The sequence below is a fragment of the Cheilinus undulatus genome, linkage group 11 (genome assembly GCF_018320785.1).
Source record: "Cheilinus undulatus linkage group 11, ASM1832078v1, whole genome shotgun sequence".
Classification (NCBI taxonomy): domain Eukaryota; kingdom Metazoa; phylum Chordata; class Actinopteri; order Labriformes; family Labridae; genus Cheilinus; species Cheilinus undulatus.
In genome coordinates, this window is record NC_054875.1 from 14,444,473 (window position 1) to 14,460,355 (window position 15,883).

At 38.3% G+C, this 15,883-nt stretch overlaps 1 protein-coding gene across 2 annotated transcripts in view; it reads right to left on the reverse strand.

The window, feature by feature from the left end:
• Nucleotides 1-15,883, reverse strand: part of soga1 (suppressor of glucose, autophagy associated 1) — a 150,580-nt gene that overhangs the window by 17,642 nt on the left and 117,055 nt on the right. For both annotated transcript variants that reach the window (XM_041798930.1, XM_041798929.1), the window contains exons 12-15: nucleotides 12,284-12,403; nucleotides 10,491-10,721; nucleotides 10,225-10,341; nucleotides 9,629-9,796 (exon numbers count right to left, since the gene is read on the reverse strand). In XM_041798930.1, the coding sequence (XP_041654864.1) occupies nucleotides 9,629-9,796; nucleotides 10,225-10,341; nucleotides 10,491-10,721; nucleotides 12,284-12,403 (636 nt within the window). The remainder of the gene's footprint in view (nucleotides 1-9,628; nucleotides 9,797-10,224; nucleotides 10,342-10,490; nucleotides 10,722-12,283; nucleotides 12,404-15,883) is intronic.

Sequence of the window (15,883 nt, forward strand, 5' to 3'; positions counted from 1 at the left end):
ACCGATATACCAGCTGCACAGCTAACGCTATGTAAGCAGACAGTATATTTTGCTTTCCCTCATCAAACTCATCAAATACACAATCCAACAACTCCAAAACGCTCTTGTGGACAAATTGTGACCTGCAAATTCACCACGCTATGAAATAATAATGTATAATTATGTAACATTACGATACATGAAGCAAATACTCGGAACTACTATCGGAGTAAACCACTGGGCGGAGTGACACAGTGCAGCAGCCATGTCTGGAGTGTAGTTCCGGCTTTGCATTTAACTTTAACACATCTCCATCTCGTAATGTTCAAATAGCCCCCTGACCTTACAGGGAACTATGGCAAGTGCGCGGATGCTTGGCTCTGTGCCTGAGCAGAAACAGAAGTCTGCTTTTTGTCACAAATCTCTGTGATGATCTGTAGGCCACTATGGCTGGTTTATTTGGCAAATTAAACTAAAGCAACCAAATTGCTGATGCTATGAGTCTATTAACTGGAATTTTCAATGTATTAGCACCAAGCCTTAGAACTACTATATACATCCTGGTTTATCTGTGCAAAACCAGGGAATAATGCACCAGCTGCAGCTGAACACTGGTGCTGATCTACAAATGAACTTTGTAAATAGGATCAAATTTACTCTATAGCTTACTATCAGTAGGTCTGTAGGAGTTTTTCAATACATGCTTACACCATGCTTTCCTGCAGTCATGAAAAGTGAGAAGTTCGATATTACCTAAAGAATTTTAGTGCAGTGTATTACCCCATTCAAAAACCATGTGTATAAGCTGGTAAGTTTACTTTAGGACTGCCCAGAAAGTAGATGTACAAACTTTCTGTATCAGGCAGTTACATTATTCATAGAAACACACAATGACACACATAAATTACAAGCTGTAAATTCAAAACGCTGACTCAGTTTACTGTAAAGAGATTTTTTTTTAATTTGAAGCCCTGTTGTGTTAACCTCCTCAGATACAGCTTTGAAATAATCTCATGGATTACTTCACAACAAGTGTACACATCCTGACCTCTTAGTTAGTTAGTTAGTTTTCTGTTGTCCCTTTCAGCTGGTACTATTACACTCTACATCTCACATTTTTTCCTCCTCCTTTATTTCTTCACTTTTCTCCTCTCTCTCCATCTTCTTAAACCCTTCCCTTTCTGCAGCATTCCCACCCTCTATTTTGAGCTTCTTCACGCCCTTTTTTGCTCTCTATAAATCTGGAATGCTGTCACAGAGCCTGTAGGTGGGATCGCTTGAAATTTTTATGAGCAGCTCTGCTTTCCTTTTGCTCTTTTTTAGCGCCATAGTTCAAGCAACAGACACGAGTGAGTTTATCAGTTTGATACAAAGGCACGCACTTACACAGCCACACCCAGCCACCACAGACCCATCAATCCTCTCCCTGTCTCTCTTGACCCGGCTCTGTGGCAGTGGTGTCTGCATATGGTGCTAATGGAACTGCCTGGCAGCCAATCACAGTGCAAAACACAAGCCCAGCACCCGTCTCCTATGGCAACAGAGAAAATCACTAATGAGGAGCGCAGCTTAACGAGCCTCGTGTCTTAACAAGGTTTACTGCTGATGCATAAAAGGAGGCGATTTCAGAGGATGACTGGCGTTTATTGGTTGATGAGAAGCGTCTGTTTCACAGCCTGATACTCACCATTTAACAAGTTCAATTACTTTATTTATTCAACTAAATCCTTGAATATAAAACACTAGATTTTCTCCCCAACAAGGAAAAACTGCAGGGGTTGGTTTTAGGAAGTCTCTCTACATTCAAAAACCCTAAACCCTTTAAGTAAAAGAGCCAACAGCCCCTAACAACAAGGTGGGAACAAACACACATTAAACCTACTGGCTATTTCAAGTAGTAAGTGGAAGGTAAAATGGAATTAGTACATTTATTTGACCACTTGATCCATTTTGGAAAGTGTATTTCCTCCTGTAGAAACTATTCCTAAACAAAAAATCTACCAAAACAACAGACTTCTAAAGAGTCTGTTAATAACTTAAATAAAATCATCGTGTCACAGTAAAATGGAGTGTATCAAGCTCTATTTTCAAACATAACTGCCTAGAGCAGATTTATGCCCTAGGATATTTGTGTAATCTGTTACCCACCATCAGTTGTTAATTGTAGAGAAGGCAGATCCTTCCATACTCTGTAGAGACAGAATGTGTGTCAGGTTTATAAATAAAAACCATAGCCTAGTTATTATATAATGCACACTGGTGATATAGAGGGTAAATATAACCATCTTACAGTTGACGCACTGTATGCCGAGTATCTAAATCTGAAGCTACTGAGGCCCATCTCAGCCTCCATGCTGCTCTTTTTGAGCGTTTTGAGGACACTAATTACTTGGGTATCATTTAACTTTTCTACTAATAAACTACCCAAGTCTGAAACTCACTGCTGTGTCTTCATTAATCTTAATTCAAAACTAAAATGTAGGTTTAATAATTGTCATGATTTATGCTCCCTTAGCATTTTTATTGTTTTGCTATTGTTTCGTGTTTTGTTGTGTCACTGAGTATCTTCTTGGAGTTAAGCAACTCCATGTCTGCTCATTTTTACCAAGTCCTAGTTTTGTGCTTCTTGTCTTATTTTGCAAATTCTTGTAATTTGTCCTGTTCTACTTCCTGTCCTTGTGTTTCCCTCCTCTCTGATTGGCCTGATAATGCTCACCTGTGTTTAATTGCCTTCTGTATTAAGTCTTTGTGCTTCTGCTCTTTATTTGTCAGTTCACTGTGCATCTTACCAGCTGTGTTCCTTGTGTTTTCCTGTCTGACTCTATGGCTACGTTCACACTGCAGTCGTTAATGCTCAATTCTGATCCTTTCTCAGATCTGATATTTTTGTTTGCCTGATCACACTGCAGTCAACTTTGAAAAGATCAGTAGTATCTGCCAAGGGACAACAGACAAAAATTAGCTTTTTCTGCAAACTCTGGCGCATTTACAGTATGTACTTTGTACGTTTGTTCATTAATGTGCACTGTCCCTTTCAAATAAATAAATAAATAAATTAAGGCCTGCAGTGTGAAAGTAGCCTTAGAACCACATATGAAAGTGGCCTGAAACTAATTCTAAAAGGTCAGATTCAATGCGACTTGTGCTGTTCACACTGTCAGAAAAGAATCAGACACGAGTCACATGTGAGTAAAAAAATCAGATTCAGGTCACATTTAACTGCAGTGTGAACATAGTCTAAATGTCAACCCTGCGATTGAGTGGCGACAGGTCCAGGGGGTGCCCTGCCTCTCTCCCAATGACAGCTGGCATAGGCGTGCGAACCCCAACTAAAACTGGCCCTAACCCTAAACTAAGTTTACTAAAATTACAAACTTAACAAAGTGATAGTAGAAAAATATGGTTTTATTTTAATTCTCTGACAAAATAAATGCAAATATTAAGGGATGTGTGAAAGAAGATTTCTGTTGATATAAGAAATGGCCTTATTTCCAAACTAATATTTGCTGAAACAGATATTATACATGCACAACTTTCTTTTAAATTGTTCCTAACACTAAACCTGTCATGATCTCAAACTGACCTGCTAAAAAATCATCCTGATTAAATAGTTTGCATGCTGGTTTTCTGAGATATTCTTTAGAAACTGCCTGTAATAAAAACATCTAGTGTGTAAAAAGTTGAACTTCCTGTAGTTCAGACATAAAACTTTAATCCTTAAAACACACTTTTTTTGATGAAGAAAAAAAAACAGCTGAGGTGGGCATGTTGGTTATGCTTTAAGTTGAACCATTTAATCATGCATATTGCTGAAATGTATGGCTGATTTATCTACTGAAAATATCTGCAGAAATTTTAATATCTGTTAATATAAATCACACATGGCCAGATTTGAACCGTCTGCCTGACATCTGCAAAATAATTCCAAATAACTACATCCAAACCTCTGAACTAGTTAACTATATCACTTTTGGACAATCATCTGCATCACTTTGGAGTAAACAACCAAGCTTTAAATTTTACATGAGGACCCACTGAATATGGAGCCGCAACTAAACATGAGGAAACTTCCCCTGTCCTTCTCCCTTTATCTCTCTATCATAACTGAAGTGAATACAACAGCACTTAGCAATCGATTGAGGCCTCCAGCTGTTCCTTCTGTGCCGTCATGGAGACTGCAGGTGATTGTAGCATGTCCTACAGTCATGATGGATGACTGAACAAGAGGAAAAGAGAGGCATGTGTTGTACAGTGTGCTTTCAAGGATCTAGATATCTTCTCCACTTCACTGACGCTGTTTGTTTAGGCTGAATGGAAAAGATAATTTCCTGTCATGAAATGTGATGGGTAGGACAGAGTTTGAAATTGAGTTGACTTGTTGGACAAAGAAACAGCTGGATGAGCTGCTGCACGCTGCCAGGACTCATTGGCATGGATGTGATTTGGTCGGCTGGTAGATGTCTGCACACACGCACACTAACGCACCACTGGGGCAGATTAATGGGATACTTTACAGTGTGTGTTGCTGGCAAAGAGGAGAGGTTCCAGCTGTGGAATCTAGGCCGGGTTACTCACACATTACACAGTAAGTGTTGAAAAGGCATGTGAGAGTGTATAAACATACAACACATTTCATATGACATGAACTTTGTCTGTAAGCTCTCTCTAACATGATGAATGGGTTAAATGAAAATAAATCAGGAGATTGGATCTTTGAATAAACCATGTTTGTCCAATAATATTTATCTCATGGAAAACCTGCTGCTATGTCACATGTGGGAGAAGGGGAGTGTTATCTCTCTGAAACACTGCTCTCATATCCTATTGGCTGCCAAAGGAGCTGCCAAACCAATCAGAAGACAAATGATCTCAGAACACAGCATAAGGGCAGAATCTCTCTGATGGTGACAATGATTAATGACAGCGTCATGGTAGAGGGGGGCATCTTCATGTGTTCCACTTCCTTTATGGCAGGGGTGTCAAACTAAAGGCCCGGGGGCCAAAGCCGGCCTGTGGAACAGTTAAATCCGGCCTGCAAGATTATATCATATTTCTGTTATAACCGGCCCATCAGTATGAGGTCTGCAGATTCCCTCAAGTATGAAAATGTAAACTTATCCCTGATGATTTAAGATATCTTAGTTTAGTCATAAAATCTGCAAAGTAAGTTGTAAAAATAATCAGAAAAGAAATCAGGATTGTGGGAAAAGAAATTAATTTCTGTTTTAATTTCATATTTTCAATTTTGCATCTCACAATTAGGACTCAAATTTAGGATTTTGAATTTTTATTTCACAATTTGAGCATTTCAACTCAGAATTTTGACTTCTTATGTAATATTTTAGCTCTACTATTCAGAATTTTACATTTAAAGTCATATTTTGACCTTTTTAACCAGTTATTTTGTATTTCATATTTTTCACTCCTAACTTTGACTTATAATCCCATAGATTGACCTTTTAGACTCAGAATTTAAAAATTCGAATCATATTTTGGCTTTTAATTTCATGATTACAAATTTTATTTCATATTTTGACCTTTTAAACTTGTGATTTTGACTTCTTTCTAATATATTTGTCTTTAAAAAGCATTATTTTTCCGATTTCAATTTCTTGTTTTGACCTTTTTGAACTAATAAATTTAATTTCTCAGATTGTGAGCCTTTAAACTTATCTTTTTAACTTTTTAAATTTAAAAATAATTTATCATCAGTGCTAATTTTTTTTTTTTCAGAAATGGTGAAATAAGGTTGATGGTTTTTGGTTAAAAAGGTGACCCTGTTAGGCCCTCAGGTAAGACCTGAATCCAGAATCCGGCCCCTGCTGTGATTGAGTTTGACACTCCTGCTTTATGGTGAGGGTTGTCATAGATTACAAAGGGGCATCTAGATGTTCAATTCTGACATGAAAATCTGCCTTTTGCTAAGGCAGTTGAGTTGGGCAGTGGTTGGCAAGAAAGACATGCAAATGGATCCAGTACTTGTAGTTATAAAACCTTTCATTCACATTTTGACTTCTGATTCTTACTGGTGTTTAAAAAATGCACAAATGACACATTTTCCTGATGCTGCACTGCATGCTTGTCTAATTCCTGGTACTATTGCTTACTAACTGATAAGGTTACTCTGCATTATTATCATAGTAGCTAATGCTACTATTAAAATCTTCCGGTCATTACTCCTATATCTTCTCATATTGTTATAATCACTACTGATATTATAGCTATTGAGTTTTAGATGGATTTCTAAGTCAATCTTTGTTTGTATAGCGCTAATTCATAACCAAAGTTATCTAAAGACACTTTAAAACAGTGTTAATTTCGTCGACCAAAACTACGACTAAAAATGTTCGTCAACAGCCTTTTTTTCCATAAAAAAAGTACACTAAGACTGACAAAAATAGATCTTTGATGAATAAAACTGACAAAAAGTAAGTCTAGTTTTTGTCAAGATGACTAAAACTAGACTAAAATGTGATGTAGTTTTTGTCGGACACTAAATTTCTATATCTCCACTGTGGGTAAAGCTGTCAAAATACCATGCATCTGTGGCTATTCTGCCTCTCAGCTGTAGAAAGCAGGGATCCCAGGTTTGGCAGGGTAGAGAGAACACACTACCATGACTTGGTACCAGATTTAGGCAAGAGAATTTATGCTTGGACTAAAAGTAAAGACTAAAATGTGAGGACTCTTTATTGACTAAAATAAGACTAGAATGTTTTTGAGTTTTCGTCAACTAAAACTAGACCAAAACTAAAAAGGGTAGAAATGACTAAAATGTGACTAAACTAAGACATTTCATCTACAAACTAAAACTAAAATTAAAAATAGCTGCCAAAAATAGCACTGCTTTAAAAAGAGGGCAGGGAACAGTGGCAACAAAAACTCACCCATAAAGCCTGTTTTACACTGGACATGTGAGACACATGCCTTGGATGCAACACAGCTTGATTGTTAGTTCGATTTTTCAGACTGTCTGCATGTGCGTCGCATCTAACCCACCTGTTATGTGCGGCTCAGTTGCAGGGAAGTTAGAGAATCCAGGTCTCGCCTATTTTTCTATGTGCATGCACGGTTATGGATCAGAATAGACAGGAAAATGATGGAGTCCTTTTACCTTCTAGTAGCACATATGCACGTCCACATTAAAGGTCTTCTCTAAACTTCTATTTGTGAAGCTTTCTGTTTCCACACTGGTAGAATACTTAACAGGAAAGATAAACACAGGAGTCCACTTCTGGTTTGAGTTTTTCAAAGTAAATGCCAGGTTTAGCATTTCTCAGGAAGCACTCCCTTCGTCTGTACAGAATGCTTTAATTTTGAATATTTCCTGACACACTTCTTCTACACACTGAATGTAGTCACTTGTAGAATGACATGGCTTTGACAGTAAGGAGATGCGACCAACATGCAGCACACTTGCGCCTATGTGAAAGCTGCACCGGAAGGAGCCGGAGCAGACATGCATGGAACAAGCAGTCTGAAACGGGCCTTAGGGGCAGAAATTTCTGGCAGACCAGAGTTGTGTTGACAGCCCTCTGCTGAAGCTGCGCTTGGAAAGCACTAATGGCCAACAACCATAAATGGATCTTATTTTTTGTCAATGCTTTGCTTGTTTTTTTTCATTCCTTTATCTCCATCTTCTTTCTTCTTCCATGCCTCTAAGTAATATGCTCGTATTACTGCAGTGCTGACATTTCTCAGACTTCAAGGTGCTCCATGGACAAAATCCCAACAACTTTGGTGAGATTTCTTTTCACACTCTCAGGATGGTTCCCACCTTGGTCTACTAAAAATGTCAAGAGTATGTTTAGTGAGCATTGTTGTATTTTATTAAGTCATTCAAGCCCTTTCAGGTGAGGCTTCACTGCAGGGAATGAGCATGGAGCATTGATTTAGAATTTCAGTTGTTTGCTGTATCACATTAGAAAAGTATATTCAGGTACCAGAGCTAAAACCACATTAAAGGCCTTTTGTAATTGCCAGCCTTCAACAGGCCCCTTTCTGCTTTCTCTATCATCCTTTTATCACCCTCTCTTTCTCAATTACCAGGAGGCAAAACACAAGCTGTGTTCTATCTCAGAGGCTCTTAATTAACACTTAGACAATTACTGCCTCTGCTGCTGTTATGAGACAGACAGAAAACAATGAGGAGGAAAAATTAAAGCCATTACTCAGAGCCTGTAAAGGTAGATAGACAAACGGAAGGACAGACAAGTAGACAAGCAACAGCTCCAGACAACAGACAGAGAGACAGACAGACAGATATGAAGGCTTGCATGGACCTAAACCATTCTTTTCTCTGTTTTCTCTCACCAACTATAGAAGGAGAATAGCAAAGCCTCAAAAGTTTATGTGCAAAAATCCCAGCTTGTAAGTAGCTTTGTTTGTTTTTACTTGTCAGAGTTGGTGGTCATAATTTTTGTGAAGTCGATAGTCAGTGTGCCCTTGCACTGATTTACAGCAGAGACCATATTGCTTAATCTTCCCACGGCACTCATTTCTCTTCTTGTCCTGAATTAATTTAGCTTTTCCAAACTTTCTCACTGTCTAAAGGCTTTTAACTTTGAATTTATGTCTCCCCTCTTTTAAAACTGCAGACAAACAAAAGAAACTGGATCAGCCTGTTTGATAAATGGACAACAAAGCGCCTGTAGAATATGGAATCTGAGTAGGAGGAACTTTTAACATTGGTGAATCAGGCTCTCCATCCCCTTACCCTATAATACCAATTTATGAAGACTTATTTTGGGTCTTTTAGCTTTTATTTGGCAGGACAGTGGATGGAGGATACTGAAAAGAGAGTGTGGAAAGATATATGGAAAAGGTGCCACAGACTGGACTTAAACCTGGGACTGTACCTTGATTTTAATGTATGTGGTGCAATAACTACACAACCACCAGTGCCTCACTGAGAAATCTGTTAAGTTTAGTTTTTGAGATAGTGCATGGTCTTGAACTTGTATAAGACTTTTCTAGGCATCTGCTTTTTTAACCAAAAATCACACAAACACATTCATAATCATTCACACACTGATGGCTGGGGCTGCTATGTCAAGTGATCAAATAATCTGGTTTAAAAAAGTATTAAAATAAGAAAAAGTCTATCATTCCTTTTGAATTAGAGCCATTGTTTATGTGGTTGGCATTTTTGCCTCAACTATTTTAATGTAAGACTAGACTTAACATCAGTAGTATCAATGGGAAAGATTGGGTCATGAGGGATTGCATTGTAACAATATGAAATAAACAAAATTATAGATGTACATAAGGGTACATACAGATTTCTACAAAGTAATGGCAGTGACACAAAATTTTGTAAATATTCACTCTCTTTTTTTTTTTAAAGTGACTCATCCTAATTCAACAGAGGTCCAGCCAGTTGGTGCTAGTAGTCTCTCAATTACTGAAATGGGGATCATCTGAGTGCAGTGAATGTGTCTCAAGTGATTGTATAAAGAGACCTGCTTCTGGAAGGTCCAGTCACTGGTTAATCAGTATTCATAGCTACCATTACATCATGAAGACAAAAGAACATTCTAAGCAACTTAAAAGAAAAGGTGAAGATAAGTGTAAGTCAGGGAATGGATATTTTCAAGGCACTGAGCATCCCCGGAGTTCAGTTAAAGGAAGGAATATGTAATTCTCTTACCTGTGTTATGAGGCTCTTTAGTTCAGTCCTCTCCACCTCCCATGATGCCTTGGCCTTTGCAAATTGCTGGGTCAGTTCCTGGGAGCCTTGTCTCTCCTGTCGCAATTCTCCACTCAGATCCTGCAGCGCCACCTTTAGGTCTGCCAAAGTACTGCTCACTGCGCTTGACTACATAGAAAAACAAATAAGGCTCAGCGCAAGTTGAATCAGAAAGACTGTTCATGTATGTTCATGTATAATCAGGCCTTTCCTGTTATTCTTCATCTACCAATCATCCTGATGCTACCAAACTTTAAATCTGTTCTTCTCTCTGCTGCTGTCAGTCTGCCATTAAAGCACGGATCAGTGCAACCCTCCTCCACACTAGTCACCTCCAATCCATCTTATCAGTGTCCAGCTCTTTATATGGCCAGCCCCCAGCACATCCTGCACCCTTCCTTCAATAGCCCCACTGGTGCCTGGGCATTAGGGCTGCTTCCTAGTCTGCTATCGACCTAACTACCATTGAATTTGTGATGACACCACAGTGAAGGCTGATCACAGAGACTTTAAACATTTCATATACTTTTCTTTCTGTGTGTGAATTATTGCTTTACCTTGATAGTTGGGCTGAGTGGTTGTGCATCCGCTGCAGCCCTTTTCTCAGTCTGGTGGGCGGGGCTTGTTAGGTTCTCCTCCTCCAACAGCAGGTAGAGGTCCTTCAAGCTGTTCATCTAAATAAAGGAAAAAACAGAGAGCAAAATACCCTGTCAGTTGTCTATCTCTGCTTAAATTTGTATGCAAGATTTATATAGAGAGATTTTCTAATAATTTTTATTTATTTGGTCTTAAATGAAGGAAATATTCCTTTCCTCACTCATACCTCCACTATGTCTTTCCACTCTGCATCTTTCTTGCAGCCCAGCCTCCACTGTTTGAGGAAGCAGCGTAGTTTAAGGCTGAGCAGTAACAAGGCCTGTTTGAGGTGTTGTGACTCCTGGACCAGCAAAGTCCTCTCCTGGCTCCACAGCTTCTGATGGAGCCGAGCCTGGAGGCCCAAACTCTGGAGCTGGAAGTCCCGACGGAGCAGAGCCTTCTGATGATCCTCCTGGAGCTGGGAGGGAAGCAAAACCAGGGTGAATCTGAGTTTTGAAATATTTTTTTACCAGGCCTTTAATGATTCATACAGGAACATTTCTCTGCTTCCTCTCTGTTAAGGAAGGTATTTATGTGTTCATAATGCAAGGAATTCAACAGATAGGTCTGCATTTATTCTTAAGGAGTGATATATTTTTATGCCTCAGGGCCACAGCAGGCCAGCCAGGGACTGGAGGTGTGATGGTCCATCCTTTAAGACACAATATCTCTATAAACAATATGTTTATAGACATTTTCTTTAAACTTTGAAAAATTGTCCAACCAGACTTTAGGATGAATTCATTTGATTGTGTACAAGTCATTACATATCTTTTTTATTCCTTTCTTTGGGGAAAAAAGTCTCCAGAATGCTTTAACACATTTTCTTCAACATTTGTCCACTTGGACTCAAGAAAAAAATAGAATACATTTTAGAGGTACAGGGTCAGGGTTAAAGTCCAAATCCACCCCAGCCCTTCTTCTTGACCCAGCATTAGACTTTCCCTGTCAGACGGTGGTTTAACCAGCAGAGGCATATACCAAAGAATACGGAAAAAAGGTTGAACTTTCCCCTTTCATTATAATTTCCATTTAATGCCATTAATTGTTTAGATTTTCCAGATGTGTGCTTAAGCCAAACCTAAATAAATTGACCATGGTTTGAAAAAATGTAAGCCACAGTGTAGCACAGCAAAATTATGTTGCGGGGCTGAAAGCCTGCATGGATCTGTAATATGTTTAGAAAAATGTGCAAATAATTTGCACAAAAAACAAAACAAAAAAACCCCCAAAACTTGCACCTTGCAGCCACTAAGTCCCTCTGCGCTCCTCTGTTTGTCACTTGTAGTCCTTGAGGAGTGTTTTCATTCAAAATGGCACTCCACAAGGTTCGTTTACCTATCAGTACACTCAGTGTTTTCTTTAAACGCACGGTTGTGACCTATCAAGTAGGAAAGCGATTAGAAAGTGGAGCCAAGTTCTGTTTGTCTGGTCTGTCTGTATTCCAACACACTCTGAGCAGTAATGTAGCAGCTTGCAATACACAAAAAATGAGCTAATGGTTCAGTTGTGTTAGGTCTTGTGCAGTGACCAATAGAAGCTGCTGCAAGCACTTGCAATAATGACATTGCATGACTAAGCATTTGATTCTGGTAAGTACATCACCCCTGTCAAAAAAGGATATTAAAAGTGCAGCTTATAATAATCTGCAATTTATCAAGCAACAGTGTAACTTTTTGGAATGCCAAAATGTTAAATGTAATATTGCATAATATTTTTTTAATATCTCTGAAAATCTGTTTAACACAGTTTCAATGCTTTTCAAATCATTATTTGTCAAAGTGCAATACCACAAAAACACATAATCAAATCTTAGAAATAAACTTAGTGAATTTAGCTTAATTATTAACTTGACAAAAAGGGGTTTTCTTCTCTATATTTCTGTTTGTAGTAGACCAGTGTGTGTTTGATAGGATTTTTTTTAACAAGGTTAGTTCTTAAATTCTTGTTTACAGACAATATGGATTTTTGCGAACCAACCTGTGCAAGTTTGAGAGAAGCTTCTCTCTGAGTCTGCCTTTCTTTGTCCAGCTCCTCCTGAAGACTGACACCAAACTTCTCCTCCTCCTCGGACAGCTGAGTCTGGTCGTCATCTGTTGGCTGTTAATAACGGGGAAAAAGCAAAGCATGAGAGGTTGTAGTAAGGAAGTAGAAGGTTTACGCAGGTGATATAAAATAGCAATTAATGACGTAACACAAAAACTGTAAGACAAATACTAAAGCATGGTAAAATAAGATGGGATGTAGAAATAAATAAATGAAAATTCGAGATGAATGAGAGATGGAGTGTTACCAGAAAATGAAAAAGAGACACTTCCTAATGTGAAAAGAACATGGCATGGCAGTTTTGTGCTGGGACACCCTTTAAATCACACCTGAGCTGCAGCACGCTACTGTACGGCCACACTCACACAAACCTCACTCATGCACACCACTGTCTCATGGCTCATTTGGCTGCTGAGTGAGTGCGATCCATCGACCCACCGCTGTACCATTAATGTCCTCTTTCACCCTCCACTGGGCCCAGCCTACGCCCTCCATCACCTTTTACCAGGAGCACCAGCCTTCACTGTCAGCCAGAAACACAGCTCTGACCTCTGATTCAAAATGACTCTGATGTTGAAGAGAAATGGCAGGTGCTCACAAGCAACAAAAGAACTGAAGAAACTTAAGTGTGCATGTGAGAAGTATTGTACTACTAAACAACTATCTGATCATATCACAAGATATTTTGGAAGAATATAATAAATGGTTGTAAACACAACAACAACTTTAAGATCTTTTCTAATATCTTAAAATTTTCAAAATTCCTCGACAAAACATTGTCAAATACCCATTTATATAACTTTTAAATGGGAATCTTGTTTTAGTTAAAGACAAATAAAAATGTTCAACAGTGTAGAAGACTTCTGGTCCAAGGCTGTGCATTTAATCCTGATTCTATACTTCTTCTTCAAAACATATATATAAAAAAAAGAAGTCTGAATTCATCACAATAAAAAGGAAAATGCTTTAGTTAACAAGCAATGCTTTCTTACTTAGCATGTGCACATTTTACACATTGAGTGGAGCCCCTAGGTATAATAATTATGCCTCCATCCCTTTTTGATGCAGTAAGAAGAGTTCAAGCAAGCCATGAGAAACCCTCAGGTTACCTGGGGCTAAAGCATTCAGTCATGTGACCAGTGTCAAGGCCTGGAGGGCTGAAAGAGCTACTGTCGATTGCAATGTGGAGCTTCAGCATAGGCCAAGGAATTTTTCATTTATTCAAAACTTCATGTTTACACCCTATGACAACCACAAAAAAAAACAAAACAAAAAAAACCAGTTGCATTCATTCACAATTTTAGGGCACTTGTGGACCTTAAACAGACCCCAGGAAACTATTTTTTTAATCCCTGAAAAACACAAAGTCTTTGTCAGAGCCTCACCTAAGTGACACTTTCATCCAGATATATCCAGTGGAAAATCCTTTCTCTAACTTCACTGCCAGGATGAAAGTCTACAAATAGTATGGACAGCTTTATATGTTTGACATGGCTGTATCACTAATGCTGCTGTAAAGGAACCAAGTGTTGATAAGCCAAATGATTTGCATTGTCTTACTATAGTAGATCAGTATCATCAGTCACTTTCTTTAACTGTTCTAGGACATTACTGTTAAGCTGAAGGCAGTCATTTTTTGATCAAGTTAGTCTGATATCTGATGGCAGGATTTGGAGAAGTCTGTTCAGCATATCTATTCTAACCTACAGAGACAGTGGAGTATCTGAGAGCAATAACCAACTCTTTGCCCCATTCTTCCTGCTATTTGTCATTTTCTTTCTCAGATGGGGCTCTGTAAAAACCTGGCTTGTCCCTTCATAGTGCATCTAACTAAACAACAATAACCTTTTATTTAGAAGATAAAAATTGTCAAAATGTAAAAGGTAGCAACAAGACTCAACTCCTCTGTAGCACAGAACAGCAGAAAGTCTTTCTTGTCCCCCACCAGGCCTTTCCATGAGTGTGCAATGTCGCGTAAACAATGAATTTAACGGAAAAAAAAAAGAAAACAAATACACATTTTTTTTAATCAAATATTGTACAATATTGCCACACGTTGCATATTTTCCATGCATCCTAGCTGGTTCAACAATGACTACTGTAAGTGGTTGTGCTACTTCATGATGCTGGGTGATGAGATCAGCATACACAGGCTTTCTTTAAGTATAAGCTAGCTCGCTTTTAACACCTGTTGTATTGCCCTTCTGTCCATTTTGTGTCTAATGTGACAACTACTCATAGCACAGCTCTAAAACTTGAATATTACTTTTACTGTATTATCAGGAACATTTATTATGTCCTGCAATTCTGCTGTATGAAAAACATGTGAAAAAACTTGAGTATTTAAACAACTACAAGTAGTTTACTTCCCTCATTAAACTTCTAATAAACTAATTTGGACTGAAAAACCAGCTGTTTTAATCAGACTTTGGGTTTTTATGTAAAAGCATTAAAAACAAAGTTGTTGTCCTAAGATGCCTTGTCATCTTCATTATCATTCTTTCACTTGATGATCAATATGTTGAAATTTAAGGTCTTCATTTTCCTTCAAGGTGAAAAGGAGCAGCTAACTGAGAGAGTGTAGGTTCTGTGATATGGGACATATTAGATGCTCTACTGTATCTGCATGGCTTCATCCTGTAGCTTTATTTACATAACTACATCTCCAAATGTTTCACACAGATTCACCTGAGGGTCCAAACTGAGCAGATCATTGCAAAAAACTATGATTAAAAAGGCTTCACTTTGCAATTGAATTAAAGATATTTACTGTTTACTTCCTATTGATTCCTGTCATTAGTATGTGCTATCAGCCTCTCTAGCTGGAACTGCTCAATGTGATGTCACATGCATATCCTCTATAATAGCCCTAGCTATTGTTTGATATTTAAGTAATTAACTTGAGAGTAATGCTTATAATCTCATTTGACTTTGAGTAAAATCTAAGTTAATTCCCAACCATTTTCACAGTATCTTTACATACTAAGCTGGATCCAGAATGTAATAACATAAAGACTGAAATCAGTTGGGAATGAAGATAAGTACAATATGGAAAATGTCATCAGGTAGCACTCAGCTGTATGAATGATAATCCTAATCTAGCTGCTTTAACCCGTGCAAAAATAGAAATGTTAAAAAAGACAGGTGATATGAATATAATGCAATTTGCCTGTGGTGAACTACAGCCTGGTACGGAGACTGAGCAGAGCTTTCTTGTGTCTGGTAATTACAGGGAAGTTTTGGTACTATGATGTTTAAAAGACCAAAACCAAAACCTTTGCTAACTTACCATATTTAGCGAACAACCCTCTGGTAGGAGATGACTCACTAAAGTGCCTGTCTGAAGAAAATACTGCAATTTGAACACGGATGGACAAACACCTGCTTGTCTAAGTTTGATTAAGCTAAAATCAAAACTCCATCATTGTGTTATGTTCCTTTGCATTTCATTTCCACCGCTTGTTTAATCCACCCTACTAAGATCACATGAAGATGCAGACACACAGCCTGGTTACCATGGAGACATGTCAGCAA